General features: G+C 36.1%; 1 protein-coding gene across 4 annotated transcripts in view; it reads right to left on the bottom strand.

Annotated features, from left to right (window-relative positions):
* PAPOLA (poly(A) polymerase alpha) overlaps nucleotides 1–21,746 on the bottom strand; it is a 58,636-nt gene that overhangs the window by 27,028 nt on the left and 9,862 nt on the right. For 2 of the 4 annotated variants that reach the window (XM_060095671.1, XM_060095669.1), the window contains exons 2-12: nucleotides 16,763–16,948; nucleotides 16,176–16,242; nucleotides 11,494–11,575; nucleotides 9,754–9,863; nucleotides 9,244–9,297; nucleotides 5,307–5,418; nucleotides 4,507–4,596; nucleotides 4,278–4,416; nucleotides 2,703–2,775; nucleotides 1,256–1,376; nucleotides 214–298 (exon numbers count right to left, since the gene is read on the bottom strand). In XM_060095671.1, the coding sequence (XP_059951654.1) occupies nucleotides 214–298; nucleotides 1,256–1,376; nucleotides 2,703–2,775; nucleotides 4,278–4,416; nucleotides 4,507–4,596; nucleotides 5,307–5,418; nucleotides 9,244–9,297; nucleotides 9,754–9,863; nucleotides 11,494–11,575; nucleotides 16,176–16,242; nucleotides 16,763–16,948 (1,119 nt within the window). The remainder of the gene's footprint in view (nucleotides 1–213; nucleotides 299–1,255; nucleotides 1,377–2,702; nucleotides 2,776–4,277; nucleotides 4,417–4,506; nucleotides 4,597–5,306; nucleotides 5,419–9,243; nucleotides 9,298–9,753; nucleotides 9,864–11,493; nucleotides 11,576–16,175; nucleotides 16,243–16,762; nucleotides 16,949–21,746) is intronic. The other 2 variants (XM_060095670.1, XM_060095672.1) reach the window with 2 other exon arrangements.

Raw genomic sequence — 21,746 nt, forward strand, 5'->3', positions numbered from 1 at the left:
AAAACTGTATGGACTACACTTTATCTTGAAAAAGAAATAATAAGGGGTTTACTAAAAACAGTATGCCCTTTGTGACAGGAAGAAAACTTGTATAGAAGATGTTTAAAGGAAAATTCAAGACTACATTAGTCTAGCAAAAAGAGATGTCACGTATGCTACCATTAAACCATTACTTAAGAGAGCAACATGTCCGACATGCCTTAAAATACATACTTGTACTTTTGAAAGAAGTTTGGAGCTTCAAAAAGTTTGGACCACTCTGCCTTACTCAGCAAAATTTCATCTGTGATAGCAAGACCTAAATTAAAAACATATTAAAATGTTTGCATGCTTCAGTCTAAGAATCTAGAATTTTAAAGATCTTAAATATACCACATGCATTCACTATATTCCTAAAATCATAATTTTAACATAGCAAGTTTAGTCTATGACTCTAGAGCATACAGATTCTCACATACACCCTTTTCAAAAAACCTGGAGGGTTCCTTTCAGATCCAGGTTTCTGGCAAATTGCCATTACTCTAAAATGCCATGCTCATAGAATGACTCTCTCCTACAACTGAAGCACTGGAGTTACCCGAGAAAGAAAAACTTCGCATAAGCTTTGCTTCCTGCCTTTCTAAAAAACAAGTTTCCCATAAAAGGATAGCGACATCTTCCCATGAACAGCCCCTGTAGACTACAGAAAAGAACTTTACACTTCTGAGTTTGACGCTGGCAGTCCTACAGCTGATTCTATTTCCTTGACTTGTGTCAAATTAAACAATCCAGTTCTAGCTACATCCCTTAAAGACCATTTAGCAATAGCTACTCCTTCAAATTAGCAGTACTACTGGGATTCAGAAGTTTAGAGGTTATTCCAAAAAAGTGGGCAGTTTGGCCAAAATCCTGCTCAAAGCTCTTTCCAAGTATACCGCCTGCTAAAAGCCTCTCATGTCACCCAGTAGAGAGAAATTATGATATCATTTAAAATTTCACATGGCAATAGTATGGAACTAAACCATAAAGGCCCAGCTAAGGACACAATTTTCAATTTTGGTTAATCTTCCAATATATAATCAAAAATAAATTGCTTAAAAGAAATTCAACTGAGTTTTCCAAGTTAATTCTCAAATATAATCTGTAATCAATAAATAAACACCAAAATCCACTTCGGTGAATGCTTTCTCCAATTTAATTGAATACCCGACTATGGGGTGTACAATGGTATGTAAATCCTTCGTGTATAAAGGAGAGCATAAGGATAAACACTTACCTTGTTTAAACTCCTCAACCATGACCATCCGTGTTGAAACGGACACATTGTACGTGGAGTTCTGTTGTGGGTATGCTGGTGTAATTATAGGCATAAGATGGTACCTATCACTGGGGTTTACCTACATACAACAACAGCCAATCAGTTTCTTCAAGTACATATGCAACAGATACTTGGACTTTTTACCCCTTGTTAAACTGAACCAATGATTAAATTTTATTTCATTTCATAGCTGGAGTTGAGAAAGAAAAACCATGTAAAGAGATATTGTTTTTACAGGAATTCTTTACAGGATCTGTGATTTGGTCTAATGTTTTGTTTCAATCATTTGGGCATATGACTGTTTTGGCAATCTTACTAGAAACAGTGTGCCTGTCAAGCAAAAGAAGGTTCTATTTGGGCATCTACTGATGTTTAGTTTTTCTTTTTTCTACAACAGAAATAGAGATGTACACACAATTACACTTTTGAGAAATGTCATAGTATGTTCTGTGTAAAACGAATTTTAAACTTAGTTTTTAATATACCCTTAATTTATCAGGAGTACAAGCTTATTAACACATGGTAAAACTACTTTATCCATGTTGGTATCATTTTAAGAGATAATGAAATGATTTAATAACTATTAATTTTAATCTGTATACTAATGATAAAAGTGGCATATTTCCACAGAAGAAATTGTAAATTCACATCCCTCCAAAATTAAATGTCTTGAGGTTCGGAAAACTTAAAAATTCACAGCTTGATGCCATTAACAAAGCTTAAAACTGACAAAATTTTTGATGTTGCAATAAAATAGCAAATTAATGTAGAAAAATAGAATTTTATAAACCTAGAAAGCCTTATTCAAACCTAAATTTATTTTATCAATTAATAAAGTACATGTTAAACATTTAAACTGAGTAAGCAGTAAAGGTCGTAACTTCCAAAGAAGCAGAATGGAAGCTCCTCTTCAGCCCAACCATGCTTTTGTAATCTGAATTATGCAAACCGATTTTTACAATTACATCACAGTAATTAAAGTGATATTGCTTAGAAGTTATCTGCCATGGTTAAACATTAAGCAAGTTTTCCTACAATAACCGAATTTTAACAGAATATTTAGATCAAACAAAAAAAAATACAGGGATTTTTAGTATCCTTTTATTTTTTCTTTTAAGCACAAATGCCCACACAACTTTGACTTACAAGGTAGTTCTATATAGAATAAATTAAAATGTTAGTGATCTTGATATTATAAACTATGTACAATTAAATGTAGTTTACAGGGTACATAATTATGCTTCTCACATCAGAGGAAAATTATAGTTGAGATTAAAAAGAAAGTGTAATACGAACATGTCCACTCATACGTAACAGGATGGGAAGTCTCCCTGAAGTTTATGCAGATGATTTTTACTTGTTATTGCACAGTGTGAATTTGTAGGGGAAAAAATAATACACTAACCCTTGGGTCCCATACAGGCAAATTAAGATTGCATTCTTCAGGCTGTTTCAATAGGACTGGATTTGGCCATTCCCTGTTTAAAAAGATTGTAGCACTTGATAAGACTATTGGATATTACCATCTACACGTATTTTGTTAAACATACAGCATTTGTGAATGTGATCCTTCTTCATTCATTTTGCACTCTTGGTATATATCATCTTTTATTCCTTTATTCCTTTCTGTCGACGTTAGACTACTTGAATTACATTTCCTCTATGAAAGTAACTTAAACCATTTGGTAGCTTTCTCAGACTGAAGTCAAATATCTTCTCTGCCTCGCAGAGAAGAACTGATAAAGCACTATTCAAATTTAAAAGTACTATTCCGAGACATCTGATGTCTTCACCTCAAACCTGAACAGGATAAAATCTCCCTTGAAAAGAAAAACATCCTGTCTTTAATTCATTATAGGCAAAGGAGTATGAATAATTATAAAAATTATTAGGAAAATTTTTCTCTATCTAATGACAAAGGTTATTAATGTGAATATGTGTAATGATGTGAACACACTGTTTTCAAGATATGTTTTGTGAGTTAGCTACTTCAGTCCTTTACAGAAGAGATTAAAAACTGGAAAACATTTGCCATCTTTAGTATCAAGGTTAGCTTCTTAAAAATATTATTTGCCATGTATGTGTAGCATTAAGAGAAATTCTGACATTTTTCTCATCAAATCTGGTTATATATAATTAAATGCTATCAAATCCATAATTACAGAATGTGTATTGAAAAGTGTGGCACAGTTCTAAATTATAAATTGTCACCAATAACTCTTATTTTTATAAAATAACTAAAACTCTTTTTTCAGAAGGAGGAGGTACAGAGGTTGGCACAAATAGGGAAGACAAATCTTTCAGATCAATTTGATTAAAAACGAAGAACTCTAACCTTTTGGGCCAAAGCAACTAATGTGAAGTAGCAATCTTTTATCTTACTTAAAAGAAATAATGGTTGACAAATGCGACCAGGCTGAAATGAAGGAGAGCATTAAAAAAAAACCTCTCCTGGGTTAATGACTAATCTCAAAGGGATGCTCAATTGCTTTTCAAGCACTTACAATTATCCTTAAAAGCTTTATATACACTTACATCCTTAACATTCTACCAAAGATAAATGGGCAGCTGAAGGCAAAAAACAACCACAGGAAACTAATGGCCTATAGATCTAGAAGAATTCAAAGAGTAAATTAAAAGAGGTGGTATATATAAGGTTTTATCCAAAGTAACTGATATCCCAACCTATCAACTCATTGGATTTTAGCAGACATTATAGCTAAAATTCAGTTTATTTAGAGAGTAAGTTTACGCATGGAAGTACAAACAGCACCTGCCTTGCTATCCTGGGAAAGCTAGGGAAAAGGAATGGAATTTAGGTTTGCCATTTTATACACAACATGATCTCCCCAAGGCTACCTATACTGCTACATCATGAGCTAAAATTTGAATCTGAGACCAGCTGCAGAAATGTCATAGAAATAAGACTAAACTTCAGTGTCTACAATCAATTTTATTTTAATATAATCTAAACACATACCATTTAGAAAATACCAAGAAAAATTTATGTACAAGAGTTGATGCTATTGCATTTGGATAAAGCTGGCAAGTTCTTGCTACTAGCATAGCCCAGGAAACACCACCGAGGAAACCTAATATATTGGAATAGATGTTGTGGCCTGTTGATAAGGGAAAAGCAAAAAGAAAAGTTAGTGTTGAACAAAAGCTTAAACATTTTTAATAAGCTAGCCAACAAATTCTGAACTCACGTTTGGCCCACAGTTTGATAGCTCTCAGGGTTAACCTGAAGTTGTCAATGTTTGGTACTAGATGTAAAATTTCATCGGTTACCCTGCAACCTGATTAATAGGAGTAAAAAAAAAAAAAAAAAAAAAAAAAAAAGAACATTACATCATCAAAAGTTTAATGATAATATTTCTTTTAAATTTTCTGAGACTAATGTCAAATTAAATAAAAATTTACTTTGTAAAATCAGTAATGTTAATAAAGAGGCATATAAAAACTATAAAACTTTTACCTCCCATCACAACCACTCTAAAACCAAATAATCTGAACTGTAAGATGCTTTATTTCAAAAACTTTCAACCCATAATTAAAATGTGTTCCAGTTCAGAGACGGTGAATAGGGCTTGATCCATTTAAGTTTCCAAGAATTGTTCTTCAAGAGCATATTAACAAAACAATGCTAAAGTAAGTGTTCAAATGTAACCCTTTTAAAAGCACAACAGTTGAAAATGTTACAAAGGTTAACAGGATCAAACTTAATAGTTACAAGGTGAAACCTGAGCCACTAGCAATAGAGTACGAATGTCAGACAGTATTTAAACATCCCAGGAAGAAAAGAAATAACAATGCAAGATACCAATGATTTAACAAGTTACTAAATGCTCCACTGCAGTCTAACTATTAAGTAAAAAGTTCATTTTATTTCACTCACTATGGATAAACAATATGGCCATTAAAAGCTTCATTATGAAGCTTGAGTTAAAAACTATTTCATATTTGACCAAAACTGCTACTATGCAAAAGGAAGTAGGTTTTTACATACCATTAAGACTTCTTATGCATCTTATATCTAAATTTTTAAGCAGACTGTCATCTCTTAAGTCCAAGTCTTCTGGAATAGTCTGCAGTGCTAATCTTGCAAACAAAATATCAATCTAAAACAAAAACAAAGCAAAACATTCCATGTCTGCCTATTTTTAAGTCATTTCTTTAAAAAAGAAAACACTTAATACTCCTTAAAACCAGGATCTCCTCATCAGCTGTTAACATGACAACACCTCCAAAAGTTCAAACAAAATTCTTACCACAGGTATTTTAACCAGATGCTAAAACATGGTAATACTAAACAGAACATGTATAAATAGCTACTTGTCATTGTAATCATACTAAGTTTAATATACTAAGTTTGCTAAATGCAGATATACTGGATTACTTAAAACTAACTGTTTAGTTCTCCACCTATATGAACTGTGAATTATATTCTAAAAGGTGCCCAAATATAAGGCCAATATGGTTATATGTAGCCCAAATATACCTGTCAGTAAAAAGGGAACTTCTTATATTTAAGAACTTATGTACCTATAATATTCCAGTCTGTTTCTCCAACTTAGTTTTGACTAAATAGAAACAAAACAAAAACTGGCTAATTTTGAAGACTCATAGAATGCAACTGACAAAATTGTTTTTTTCCTTTTTTTCAAGGAAAGCAAAAGAAATTTGGCACAGATTTGGTAATTATTCCTGAGGGTATGATTTCATGGTTCCAACCTTTGAATGCTGCTGGAGAAACAAGCCTTTTATAAGATCACTTTAAAAATCAGTATTTTATATTTGCAAACAAAGCAACTGACAAAGGATTAACAAAATATAAATAAAATATACAAGCAGGCCTTCCCTGGTGGTGCAGTGGTTGAGAGTCCGCCTGCCGATGCAGGGGACGCGGGTTTGTGCCCCGGTCCAGGAAGATCCCACATGCCACAGAGCGGCTAGGCCTGTGAGCCATGGCCTCTGAGCCTGCGCGTCCAGAGCCTGTGCTCCACAGCGGGAGAGGCCACAACAGTGAGAGGCCCAAGTACCGGGGGGGGAAAAAAAAAAAAAAAAAAAAAAAAACAAGCAGCTCATGCAGCTCAATATCAAAAAACTGTACAGCTACATGTAAAAGAATGAAATTAGAACACTCCCTAATACCACACAAAAAAATAAACTCAAAATGGATTAAAGGCCTAAATGTAAGGCCAGATACTATCAAACTCTTAGAGGAAAACATAGGCAGAACACTCTATGACATAAATCACAGCAAGATCCTTTTGACCCACATCCTAGAGAAATGGAAATAACAACAAAAATAAACAAATGGGACCTAATGAGACTTAAAAGCTTTTGCACAGCAAAGGAAACCATAAACAAGACCAAAAGACAACCCTCAGAATGGGAGAACATATTTGCAAATGAAGCAACTGACAAAGGATTAATCTCCAAAATATACAGGCAGCTCATGCAGCTCAATAACAAAAAAAAACAAATAACCCAATCCAAAAATGGGCAGAAGACCTAAATAGACATTTCTCCAAAGAATATATCACTAAGCATTAGAAAAAAGGAAATCAAAACTACAATGAGATATCACCTCACACTGGTCAGAATGGCCATCATCAAAAAATCTACAAACAATAATTGCTGGAGAGGGTGTGGAGAAAAGGGAACCCTCTTGCACTGTTGGTGGGAATGTAAATTGATACAGTCACTATGGAGAACAGTATGGAGGTTCCTTAAAACACTAAAAATAGAACTACCATACGACTCAGCAATCCGACTACTGGGCATACACCCTGAGAAAACCATAATTCAAAAAGAGTCATGTACCACAATGTTCACTGCAGCACTATTTACAATAGCCAGGACATGGAAGCAACCTTAAGTGTCCATCGACAGATGAATGGATAAAGAAGATGTGGCACATATATACAGTGGAATATGACTCAGCCATAAAAAGAAATGAAATTGAGTTATTTGTAGTGAGGTGGATGGACCTAGAGTCTGTCATACAGAGTGAAGTAAGTCAGAAAGAGAAAAACACCATATGCTAACACATATATATGGGGAAAAAAAAAAAGGTTCTGAAGAACCTAGGGGCAGGACAGGAACAAAGACGCAGACGTAGAGAATGGACTTGAGGACACCTGGAGGGGGAAAGGGTAAGCTGAGACAAGTGAGAGAGTGGCATGGACATATATACACTACCAAATGTAAAACAGATAGCTAGTGGGAAGGAGCCGCATAGCACAGGGAGATCAGCTGGGTGCTTTGTGACCACCTACAGGGGTGGGATAGGGGGGTGGGAGGGAGACGCAAGAGGGAGGAGATATGGGGATATATGTATATGTATAGTTGGAAACTAACACACCATTGTAAAGCGATTATACTCCAAAAAAGATGTTAAAAAAAAATCAGTATTTTAAGAGCTCGCTGTGAAAAATCATTTAAACATGCACCTACAAGACAGGAAAAAACTGTACATTTACACAAGTAAGTACCTGTGGTATAGCCTAAATTTTCCAATGATACACATTCCAAAATCCAGTATCTCCCCTAATTTAGACAGAAATAAAGACTATATGCTCACAGAAAAAAAAAAAAAACAGGTAACTCAAAAAGCAACTCAGTAATAACAAGCACATTAAATATTTCTAGTAACCATTTGACTTTTATCTCCATCCTGAAAAGTTTACACAATTGAGTTGGTTCTCCACCCCAAAAAATCTCCCCTTTGTTGGTTAACGTTCTTTTTGGGAAAACAAGGCATCACCTATACATTATGGTTGTTTTATATTTATTTAAACACTGACAGTAAATCAAAGCTGCCTGAACTTGATAATCCTTTACTAAATTTAACGTCTTATGTCTACTTATTAAGATTAGTCATATTTCATAGAAGACAGAGTTGGGCACCTTATGCAACAATTATAGAAACCACTTTTTTTTTGCAGAACCATGAAGTATTATTCTTCCATTTCTGAGATTTTATAACCATCATTATTACTATGAGTGACTTTCCAGCACCATTATGTATGGCAGAAGTAACATAAATAACTAAAGTTGCTTCAGGGTCAGCTTTGTTGCAACTACTTTCATTACACACATTGAAAACATCAAAGAGAACTGCACATCATATCAAGAATCTGAGCTCAGAGCTTCCTTGGTGGTGGCACGGTGGTTAAGAATCCGCCTGCCAAAAAAAAGAATCCGCCTGCCAATGCAGGGGACACGGGTTCAAGCCTCTCGTCCGCGAAGATCCCACGTGCCGCAGAGCAACTAAGCCCGTGCGCCACAACTACTGAGCCCGCATGCCGCAACTACTGAGCCTGTATGCCACAACTACTAAAGCCTGCATGCCTGGAGCCCGTGCTCCACAACAAGAGAAGTCACCGCAACGCAATGAAGAGTAGCCCCTGCTCGCCACAACTAGAGAAAGCCCGCGCGCAGCAACAAAGACCCAACACAGCAAAAAATAAAAACAAATAAATAAATTAATTAATTTTAAAAAAAAAAGAATCTGAGCTCATATATCCTTCCCTATCAGAAAATATTTCAGCATACATGACATCAGGTCACAATTTTCTCTCAACTCTTAAATATTTAATTTAAATGAAGCCGAAGTTCTACTTGCAAAAATATAGTTATATTACCTTAATGAGACTAAAAGCATATAAAATCTGCATATGGAAAAACTATCAATTAACCTGTTGTGTAGCAGCCATTTCACAGTCAGTACATTTCTGTCTGTATTTTAACTCCTGGTTTCACTAGGCTCTTTTTTAAAAGAGACTACAAAGAGTAGCCTGTCACTTCCATTTCAAAAAAAACTTAATTCGTATTAATATCATACCAACTCACCAATTATAAACCTTTGAAATAAATCAAGTTTTTAACCTACACCTATCAAAATAACACACAGTAAGAACTGTCTATTTGAACCTTACCTCTATCCCATCAAAACACAGTTTGATAACTGGTACAAATGCCTCTTCAACAGCCTGTGGGAAAATTTAAAAATCAGTGTCTCTGAAAGTATACCTTAGGGCTACACTAGCTTTAGCGCTCTTAACTGAATGCAGTACTGACATTGCTTAAACATAATTTACCACAACACCTGACACAGACTAGGTTCTCAGTAAACAGCTTTAAGACTCGAGAATCCTAAGTCGCACAAGCCTAGGTTCAAATTCTTGATCTCTGCCACTCGGATATGTGATGGTGGCCAAGCTGCTTAATATTTATTTTGTTTGCCTCATTTCCTACTCTGTACATGAGATTAGAGATTTATGATTTTAGACTGCTGTAAAGAATAAAATGCAAGCATACACATTAAGCTTAAAAGGGTCTGGCAAATTGCAAGAGTTCAATAAATTAATGGCTATACCATAAAACTCACTCAATTGACTAAACTGATTTTTATAACTCCTCCCCTTTCACTCTGAACATTTACGCACTCTTAAATCTTTTACTTCTTCCTGTAATTTCAACTTATCATAGAACGAGGTGAAAAAGTCACTTCGATCAACATGTCTTGGTGCAACACACAACGCGTCAATATCGGCACCTAAAAAAAAAATTAAGCCCATCAACCACTAGTTACTATTACAAGAATATTATTTTGCATCTTATCATGGCAGTATTTGATGTTGAAAACCTGTTAACGTTACACTGATAAGCCTCTAAAAATGCAGCCCTCTCCTTAAAAAAAAAAATTACCAGTCAGTATAAGAAAAACATGACCCTAATTGATGGGATATATTTTTTCCTGCAGCATCTTCTATTTGTAGTGGCCCAGGTGAACTGGGAGTCAAAGAAAGGTGACTCAGCTAGGAACTCTTATGGTGAGAAAGGCAATTATGCAAGAATACACCCAACATCTTGGTGTCGTTAGTCACAGCCATGTTCATTAGTGAAACAAAAAAATACAGTTATCGTCTATACATTGTGACTGGTGCTTCCAGGCTCCTACCTGCACCTAAATGGGACCTATGCACTTCAAAAAGGACCAATGGCAAGAATCCAAAGAGGCAGACCATGGTAAGAACAGCTGTTATTAATTTAGTGCTTGATAGGAGGCCAGCACTGAGTACACAGGGAGAGCACAAAAAAGATGATTAAAATCGATAACTGGGATCATAAAAGGAAGAGATCAAAACGGCATCTGGTCAACATACTCATTTTCCTAAAAGACTCAATACCTGAGGCACTAACTCTGAAGGCTATTCATCTGGCATATTCATGAAAGAGGAGAAGGGCACACAGTTCACAGGACACACCAAAAACAAATGTACTACTTCCAGCACAGAGCCATGGGTGATGGGGAGAAGGAATAATGCCGCAACAGAGAGAGCCCAAGACTGGCAGATACTTTTAACAGAGGCTAGGGGCTAATTGTTGAAGAGTACAGCCTTGGACCGCTACAGTTAGAATCTTAGCTCTGCCAGGAGACGGCTGGGAGCAACTGTTCAAGCTGTGTTGCCTTTTTAAGTCTCAGACTCCTATTTGTTACATAAGCATAAATAAGATTATGAAGAGCAAAAGCTTACTAACTATGCTCAGTAAAAAAGAAAGAGTTCAGTAATGTTCTCTGCCATGATAACACTCTTACTGTATATTTATTTACACAGGGGAAAAAAACTACAAATGTCACTAAGAAAGTATTATCAGTGATTGTTACTGTGTTGCAGATACACATTTTTTTGGTTTGTTTTTTCCTTAACTATATTTCACGACTATAATACAGATTTTTTTCAAGCTTTAATTCATTTTTCTTCTGATTTCCAGAAGAAGATATCATTATTTTAATATCATTTTCTTCTGATATTCTTCAGGTAGAGGAAATGATACACAGAGCAGCACTGTCCAAAAACAACTCCCCAATGGGAAAAGTGTATTGCATGCGCACTTTCCAGTATGGTAGCCACTAACCATATGTGATTATTTAACAATGAAAATGTGGCTTACTACTACAGAGAAACTGAATTTTTTATTTTACTTAATACTGCATTGGAGGATACAGGTATGAAAGGTATCATTTTATATCCTTCTTCTTACCAAATTTAGGCTCCCTGAAGTACTCTCTTCCATGCAAACCTAAGCTGTATAATACACTGCAAGTAACTGAGATGGATGTGTCATAATTTTTAAAAAATTAAAAAAGTATTCCTTCTCAAGATAATTAAAACAATATTTACCTTTTGTATGTACTCCTAATCTATAAGATCCAAATGTAAATATTTTTCCACCAACATTTTCAATTACAGATTGTGGAAGATTCTGTTGAAGCAAACAAAAAATAGTTATTTTGCCAGTGGAGCACAAAGGTAACTACTTCAAATAACACTGTACATTAAAAAAAAAAAAAAAAAAAAAACCAAACCCAAGTAAGATTTCTATGCAAATTTATACAGAGGGTAAACAAACTATAAGTTCTACAAAATACCAGGCCTTCACAGATCAACCTAACTCGAAATTTAAGCAATTTTCAACTTTCAATTAGTGTTAGAATTTTGCCACATTTTTGGAAACTGCTATAAAGACTGTGGTAGAGGAGATCATGTGATTCCACAGAAGCAATGTTAGAATCAGAAATTTTATTCATGATAAGGTGCTGCATAAATCATGAATGTTAGAATATAACAAAAACACATTCTGATTGCTTAAAAGACTGTATTCAATGATTATACCAAATATGCCACAGTACATTAGACGATAATTTTACTGTATCAAAAGTGACTTTAAGGCCAATAAGGCTACGTTTAATAGTTTAGTAGGCTTTAGTGGGATGATTTTGAGCAGAACTAAACTTACTGATGATTTCTTAGAGTAGAAACACCAGGAATGAGGAGAAAGCAAAGCACTTAAAAATCATCTTCCTGACCCTGGTATGACTATAAAGTACTATGGAGAATACTTAACCACCCTTGGTGGTAAGGATAATGTCTGTCCACAAAAAAAAAAACCCACCATATCTTAATGTGTGCTAGATCAATGCTTCTCTTTACTTTCTAATTCCTCAGTAGAGTCTTACTCAGTAGCAGAACATAAAAGAGACCACTCTTCCCCACCACCCTCCCAAAGTGACATAAATTGTTACTTCATATTCCAATAACCTTAAAAATAAATTGTAAAAGGCTCATGGGATTCCCTTGTTTTTTAAGGGCACACTTAATTATCACTTATAGAAAACAGGCAATTTAAATGTGTAGTATTACATTTTTAAAAAGGAGACACCACCATCTCTTCCTATGTTTAGATATTTTAAAAACCACTTGTACAGTTGGCTTGGTTATTTAAATTAAGCCAGCAAGATGTGTACAGAAATATGCCTACAAAGGAAGATAGGAAGAAACTACCTGAGAATAATGTTCTGTGGACATCTCTAGTAAAATACAAATCTTTCGGATAAGCACTCTCCAGGAGAACTGTCCAATACAGTAGGCACTAGCTATATTTCACTATCACTTGAAATGTAGCTAGGGTGGCTGAGGAGCTGAATGTTTAATTTTAGTTAATTTAAACGGAAATAGCCAAGTGTGGCTGGTGGCTACTGTATTAGAAATTAGTATGTTTATAGCTATTACAGTTGTAATCCAGAAATTAAGATTTCTTAATTAACATCACAGAAGAACTTTTCAATTGCAAATCTTTTTTAAGTCTCAGGATATTAGATGGCAAACAAATCAAATAGCTTAAGTAAAATTCATATTTTATATAAATTTTCCCCAAAATATTATAAATTAATTGTAACTATACATCAAAAACCAGTGGTTCTTGGGGCTTCCCTGGTGGTCCAGTGGTTAAGATTCCATGCTTCCACTGTAAGGGGTGCAGGTTCAATCCCTGGTCAGGGAACAAAGATACCACATGCCATCCAAAAAAAAATCAGTGGTTTGCTACTGATTTAACTGGAGATATCTTTGGTTGTCACAATTTGGGGAGACCAGACAGGCAGTGCATCTAGTTGGAAGAGTGCTGCTTAACATCTTCCAGGACTCTCCCTAAAAAAGAAATATGTAAGGAATTCCCTGGTGGTCCAGTGGTTAGGACTCCACACTTTCACTGCCAAGGACGCGGGTTCAATTCCCTGGGCGGGGAACTTAAGATCCCACAAGCCGCGCGGCGTGGCCAGAAATGAAAGAACTACGTGGCCCAAAATACCAATAGTGTCAACATCAAGACATCCTGTATCAGGTCTTAAAACCAAGCAGCTGAGGAAGAAATTCTCCCTAGGAAAAGAGATACAAAAGATCAAACTTGTAGGGTTTCCCTGGTGGCACAGTCGTTGAGAGTCCGCCTGCCCATGCAGGGGACAGAAGGTTCGTGCCCCAGTCCGGGAAGATCCCACATGCCGCGGAGCGGCTGGGCCCGTGAGCCATGGCTGCTGAGCCTGCGCGTCCGGAGCCTGTGCTCCGCAACGGGAGAGGCCACAACAGTGAGAGGCCCGCGTACCGCAAAAAAAAAAAAAAATCAAACTTGTAAAGCCTAACCCCTAAAGTCCCATTCTCTAACCAATTTACTACCTACAGAGTTAGGCTACAGAGAAAAGGACACAGACAAATTTGATTAGGAATGAGCATTAATTTCATTAATCCAAACAATTTTTCTTACCCTCATGAAAACCAGCAGGAAGAACTGTATCAAGAGTTACCAGTTAGGGCTTCCTTGGTGGCGCAGAGGTTAAGAATCCGCCTGCCAATGCAGGGGACACGGGTTCGAGCCCTGGTCCGGGAAGATCCCACATGCCGCGGAGCAACTAAGCCCATGCGCCACAACTACTGAGCCTGCGCTCTAGAGTCCGCAAGCCACAACTGCTGAAGCCCACACACCTAGAGCCCGTGCTCCGCAACGAGAAGCCAACGCAATGAGAAGCCCACGCACCGCAAGGAAGAGTAGCCCCCGCTCGCCGCAACTACAGAAAACCCACACGCAGCAACAAAGACCCAACACAGCCAATTAATTAATTAATTAATTAATTTTAACAAATAGAATTACCGGTTAAAGAAACTAACTAGGCACTCAATTACTGAAACAAAACTATCAATGAGACAGTACTCATTTCACATTAAATAAATCTAAGTTCTGGCCTTCTAACAGTTTTCAACTTCAATGTCTAGGAAAAAGCCATTAAAAACAAAGCTGTGGGTTTCCCTGTGGTGGCGCAGTGGTTGAGAGTCCGCCTGCCGATGCAGGGCACACGGGTTCGTGCCCTGGTCGGGGAGGATCCCACATGCCGTGAAGCGGCTGGGCCCGTGAGCCTGAGCGTCCGGAGCCTGTGCTCCTCAATGGGAGAGGCCACAACAGTGAGAGGCCCACATACCACAAAAAAAAAAAAAAAAAAAAAAGCTGTGTTCCCTATACAATATTAAAGAATCACCTAAGTTTAATAAATGAGTAAAAATACTTAAACCTGGACATCCTTTGCTCAGCTCAAAAAGAAGTTCTTTTTAAAATATCATTTTTATCAAAACTCTATCAATGACAAACATGTAGTATACATGGAGTCCCCAGTTTAGAATATTCTGGTTGCTAAAGTTTTAACCAGTTGCTTTGAAATATATATACACTGCTTTAAGCAAACAATATTATAAATTTGACTAAAGCCAGAAGACTTTAACTTTTCTTCTACCTTGATACCTTCTCTCAGGTTTTCTTCTACCTTTGGTTCTCTTACCATCAATTTTTCAGCTCTATTATAGACTAAATATGCATTTTGTACTACCCTGGAAAAATGACCACTATTTACAGAGTTTTTTAAAAATGTCTTCTAAACACAACTTTACGAATACATTTCCACAGAACAAACATATGGACACCAAGGGGAGAAAGTGGCCGGGGTGGGGGGTGAATTAGGAGATTGGGATTGACATATATACACTAATAAGTATAAAATACATAACTAATAAGAACCTGCTGTATAAAATAAATAAAATTCAAAAAAAACACAAAAAACTACATTTCCTTTACCAGAAGCCTATTCATGGATTCAACAGTTGTAGGATTTTCTTTTAAAAAGTTATTAGAAACTCAAAGAATGTTATTATAAAAAACTAAATAGATAATTCAGTTTGAGTCTAACATCTGAAGGCCTAAAAAATGCTCATTGTTGCAGAATTCCTTAAAAGGTAACAAGACTCTAAAATACTTAATAAACATGTTTAATACATTTTTTTCTAAGTGAAGCAAATGTTTTATTGAAATCAGCTGTCAAACCACAATTTATCCAAATGACAATGATACATTGTTCTTAAAAGAGTGGGCACAAATATGGCACAGACACAATCCAGCATCTATCAAAATACCATCTGTAAAGAACCTGACTTATTTCGTGCTGTGTGTGAATGTGGTCCAGCATATAAGGTAGACTCAAAACCAGTCAATTTTTTTCTTGATAACATGAAAAACATTTCACTACTTTGCCTCAAAATTAAGCACACTCATCTGTCTGTTAACAACCGTGTTTAATACATTTTTTAAAGCACCTTTTGAGGGAAACATTATTTCTGTGAAGCATGTAAGTAATTACTGAGCTTTGAAGTGTTACAACCAAAAGTATTTATAAAATCACTGCATTCAGTTCAGTATTTCCTGCTTTCAAAATAGCTAGGTACCGGGACTTTCCTGGCGGTCCAGTGGTTAAGACTCTGCCCAATGCAGAGGACTCGAGTTTGATCCCTGGCTGGGGGACTAAGATCCCACATGCTGCACGGTGTGGCCAAAAACCCCCCCCAAAACCCCCAAAAAAGCTAGATACCAAATACAAATTCTGCTGTCAACAGTCTAAAACACATTCCGCATTCAAGACTCTAAATAGTTATATAAGACAATTGCTGCGTTCAGCTGGCAAATTACTTCCTATACAATTAAGTCACCTTACCTTGATTTCACTGATTTCTCGTATCCACTCTTTTACCAGGTTATTTAATTTTCCCAAAATCAAAATCCTGTTGATAGAGCAAATATCAATCACGTATCAAGTTGTTTTGTTATTCTAGATCACTACTAATTAAAATGAAAAAGCTTTCAATAGGTGGCTTCCTAAATTTTAACCAGTTTTTAAGTTATCAGAAAGAAAGTTTATAGTAGTTAGCTATATGTAGGCACTGTTACACTGGGTGAGGCATTCCTCTAGCTGAGCAAGCCATTCCCCTTTCTCCTGACAATGCTGTAGTACTATACTAACCAAAAGTATCACAAATCTAAATTAAGGGAACAGAACTTTATATAGACGAAAAGTTTTTTCTAGGTATCACTCTTGTTTGAAACAGACATATATTGGGGAGAATAATTCTGACTTGCTGAGTTCCTCAAAATTAGTTTATTATGTTAATAAAAAATTATAACTTAAAAAAAGATATACATATACACTAATATGTATAAAATGAATAATAAGAACCTGCTGTATAAAAACATAAATAAAATTCAAAAAAAGATATATACATACACACCCCACAACACACTGACCTGCGCTGCAGTTCCTCTTCCTCTTCAAAAACGCCAAAAGGCTTCAGAGTCTCAATTAGTTTCTGGGTAAGCAGGCAGTCAGTCTCCTTGGGGGCTGCTAAGCTGATGGGAGAGGTAATGCCATAGTGCTTCTGTGGTGGCTGTGTTTGCTGTGATCCCTGCGTTGTAACTGGACTGCAAACAGAACTGGATAAAATTACCGTCAAAAAATTTCTACAATTTAAAACTAATCAGCATGACTAGAAAAAAATGCTTTAGTAAAATGCACTTCTAAACATAGTTCGTTCCCTGCCATACCCCAAAAAACTTTCAATACATTTTGTTTGTTTTAAAACAAAAAGTAACACAAAAATTAAGTGATGAAAACATTAGCTCTCCTCCCACTCCAAGGATTTTAACTTTGTCACTATCTAAATATCTAAATAAACTATAAATAAGAATCCAGATCAGGGACTTCCCTGGTGGCGAAGTGGTTAAGAATCTGCCTGCCAATGCAGGGGGACACAGGTTCAAGCCCTGGTCCGGGAAGATCCCACATGCTGAGAAGCAATTAAGGCCATGTTCCACAACTACTGAAGCCCACACGCCTAGAGCCTGTGCTCCACAGCAAGAGAAGCCCCTGCAATGAGAAGCCCACACACTGCAATGAAGAGTAGCCCCACTCACCACAACCAGAGAAAACCCACACGCAGCAACAAAGACCCAACGCAGACCAAAAAAAAAAAAAAAAGAAACCAGATCAAATAAATCGCTAGAGAAAATGCAATCTAGGATATAGTGGACTTCTGAGAAATTTTACTTACTCCTTACTTCTTGAAAAGAAGCAATTCCTGATTTTTACAACCAAAAGGGTTTTAATATAACTGGTGAAAAGGTATGGCATGCTCTAAAGAAAGGCTTTAGGAAATTAATCTGACTCAATTATTTTTTGGTGAAGCCAATTCTTGGGTTCTTTTCTCCCCTTTTTTTAATAGCCAAAATCTATAAAACTGTTATTTCTAAAGAGATGAGGATATATATAAAAACACTATTTTACCAATACAACAGACTCCCCAAATGGAATTTCACATCTGACTTGCAATGAATAAAACTCATAGATAATGAGGCAAATAACATAAACATAACTTGGAGGGGAAGAACTATATTCACACTAAGTTTGTTACAGAATTTTTGGTATGAGATTTACACTTCAACAATAACTAGTCAAAAGTTTTTCCGTTTTAAGAGCAATTCCTGATTTTTACAACCAATAGGGTTTTAATATAACTGGTGAAAAGGTATGGCATGCTCTAAAGAAAGGCTTTAGGAAATTAATCTGACTCAATTATTTTTTGGTGAAAACAATTCTTGTTTTTTTTTTTTTCCTCCCTTTTTAAACCAATGGACAGGGACTCTAAAGATAAGCAGCACAATTATTAACTAAAAACTACCTGGTCAAATAACATACAGAACCAGGTAAGGACTAAGGAAGAAGATAACATCTGAATCAGTTATTTGCTCCAAATTCTGTTCCTTACGAAATAATTTATACACACACACCCCTACTTTTTTTCAAGTTCTAAATATATATATATACTTTTAATTAAAGTGCAATAATCTACTAAAGCAATAAGATGCCAGAAACCTATGGCAGGTAAGTCCCATTATGCATTTACTACCGATCCCTGGGTTCTGGTTTATACTATGACTGCAGGACTATGTTTTATATTTTATCTTCTGATATCAACAGAAAACCTAAGAATGCCAGGAAGCCCATAGTGTTTGTTACTAATTAGTCACTAGGCTGTATAGCATTTAATCAATGCTTCCTAAACTAGTTATGCATTGTCTCAATTTTAATTCAGATTTTATAGTAACATTTGCTGAATATGAGTCAGATTTATTATCTCTTATAGCAATTAACTTATGTCTCATCACTTCCTCCTACTACTTTAAATTGCATAGCTATACAAGGCTATGATGTTAATTCAGAGCTGCGGATCCACATGAGCACCAAGCATCCTCAAAAGACTAAATATCTTAATGTTCTATTTTTCAAATTTATGTAGCATCTCCCATGATTAGAATATACAAATTAACATTAAGTGTAAATGCATTCATAATATCTTGGTTAATACATATTTTCGTCAATCAACAAATAGTTATCATCAGGTTCCACAAAGCTGACACCAAAAAGGTGGCCCTCAAAACTGCCTAACCATTTCTTCACACCATGCTCTAATAGATTCCAGATAAATTACGTATTAAGTATAAAAAAATACACTTAACTCATATCTTAGTATAATTATATTTTCTTGCATTGTTCATTGCTTCATATGAGCTTCTCCAAGTAAACTATAGCCCTTCATGACCACCCCAGGATTATGAATACTTTTTACAAATGATTTTAACGTAAGTAGAGTCAGATATGAAAACAAGTGTAAAATCCTTTCGAGCTAGACTTGGTTCATGCAAGGAGAGCTTTCAAGTCAAGTGTAAATTGAATTCATGTTTTCCTACCTTAAAATAATAAACCTCTATTAGATTGTTTTGTTTTGAGCAAACATCTGCATTCTTTTCCTTTCTGAAGGGGCTAAATTCATTACCAGTTGAGTTTGGATGATCACCAAAATGAGTGCCCATTCTCTGTGGGCTTAAGCTTTCTTGCAGATTCCCATTTTTTCTTTCTCAAAATATTCAGGTTCTTCATTGTCATACAAAAATCAATGCTTGGAAAGACCCTTGTCTACTTCAACTGTATTAACAGAATATTGGATATAGACTCAGATTTCTTCCTTTTTAAAAAAAATCTATTTATTTATTTATTTTTGGCTGCATTGGGTCTTTGTTGCTGTGCGTGGGCTTTCTCTAGCTGCGGTAAGCAGGGTCTACTCTTCGTTGTGGTGCGCGGGCTTCTCGTTGCGGTGGTTTCTCTTGTTGCAGAGCACGGGCTCTAGGCGCACGAGCTTCAGCAGTTGTGGCACAAGGGCTCAGCAGCTGTGGCTCACAGGCTCTAGAGCGCAGGCTCAGTAGTTGTGGCGCATGGGCTTAGTTGCTCCACAGCATGTGGGATCTTCCCGGACCAGGGCTCAAACCCGTGTCCCCTGCACTGACTGGCAGGCGGATTCTTAACCACTGTGCCACCAGGGAAGTCCTGGACTCAGATTTCTAAATTTAAACCAAGTTTGTCTACTTTAATTTGAAAAAAAAAAAATTGATGTCTACATTAGTTTCCACATGAACATTTTGATGGGGAAACAAATCATACTCCGGTTGTAAATGTTTATTTATTCAAAATGTAGTCACGTCATATAAAACCACATTTACTTGTCCCATCTAATTCAAAAAAGAACATTATAGGGGGACGTTCCTGGTGGTCCAGTGGTTGAGAATTCGTCTTGCAATGCAGGGGACGCCAGTTCGATCCCTGGGGGGGGAAACTAAGATCCCACATGCCTCAGGGCAACTAAGTCTGCACACTGCAACTACTGAGCCCACGTGCCACAACTAATGAGCCCACATGCCACGACTACAGAGAAGCCCGTGAGCTGCAAGGAAAGATCCCGCCTGCCGCAACTAAAAAAAAAAAAAGAGAGAACATATGTATCACATATCTCTGTATGTACACATATCTAAAACAAGTTACATATAGAACATATACTAATTCAAGAACACATATGAAAAGAAATGAAAGTAAATCACAAGCAAATAAAAGGAAAGAAACAAATACATGTTTTGCAAAGTACAAGATACCTGTGTCTCCAACAGAAATGGCTTAATCTTACACTAAGTGGCTAGACTAGGAATTCTAGGCTGCCAGATGCTCTGAATGTCCAAAATGTAGAAATATTAGCTATGATTGAGCTTTAAATGGAAGAAGTCAAAATTTTCCATTTAATTTTTAATATTAGAAATTAAGTAGAGTGATAAAACAATTTAAGGGTCTTTTTGTTGCTGTTCTGTTTCTAACAAAACAAATATACACACTCCAATATTGGATAATGTGAAGGATTCTGCTTTACCGACTTTCTCCTGGAACTATACACCAGACAGCTATCTATCAATCCCAAGAATGCAAAGCTCTCCCTCAAATTCCTGAACACATGAGACGCCTGCCCATGTCTGTCACTTTCTAGAGACATTTTTACCAGTATTTAGTTTTCTTCAGACATTATTTTAAAAATAACTTCTACAATTATATAAAACAATAAGAAAAAAAACTAGATATGGAGCCACAGTATTTGTGATCCACTGAAATTTCTTTCTGGTTTTCAATTTAAATATCAAGAACAGCTGTGCTTTTCCTGAGTAACTGGCTCATTTTCATCTCATGAACATATCTGTACTTACCTTTAGGCTACTGCCTGAATTCTTAGAGCAAAACTGGTGGCCATCCAGCAAGTTCTCTACAAAAATCCAAAAATCACTGTACTTCTGTAAGAACTGTTTTAGTTCCCTAATTTCTTGCTGTTTTATATCTCTATCCTGATTCTCCCTTGTCATCCACCTTTAATGCAAACACCGTGCTAGTTTTAAAATGTGACTAAAGCATTCTTAAAGGTCTCAGTCCTTTCTGGGTCAGAGCAAGATATAAATACCTATACATACAGTACATATACAAATCTTGCCCCCCTCCAAAATTACAAAAGACAGTCAAACACTCCTCCCCCCACCCCACTTTTTTGGGAGTCAGGAGGGGGAAACGAAGAGGGCACAATACTAAATATTTTCAGAATTCTTCTCTCTCTTAGAACATAGGGTATTTTGTTTATAATATTTAAAATAATTTTCATCAAGGCAAAGCTTACCCAGGACATATACCCACCTTTCCTTTTTTATTATTATTATTTTTAATTTCAACAACATTCTATGTAACAATTCCATTCCAACTACACTTGTTCTGCCTCTTGGCATCTTGGTCCCACTCTTTCTACTCCCCTGCTATGCCAGACTACCATTCATACTGCTACCAAGTGTTACCTTCCTAACACACAGCTTCCTTAGA

This window comes from Mesoplodon densirostris, chromosome 4 (genome assembly GCF_025265405.1).
Source record: "Mesoplodon densirostris isolate mMesDen1 chromosome 4, mMesDen1 primary haplotype, whole genome shotgun sequence".
NCBI lineage: Eukaryota > Metazoa > Chordata > Mammalia > Artiodactyla > Ziphiidae > Mesoplodon > Mesoplodon densirostris.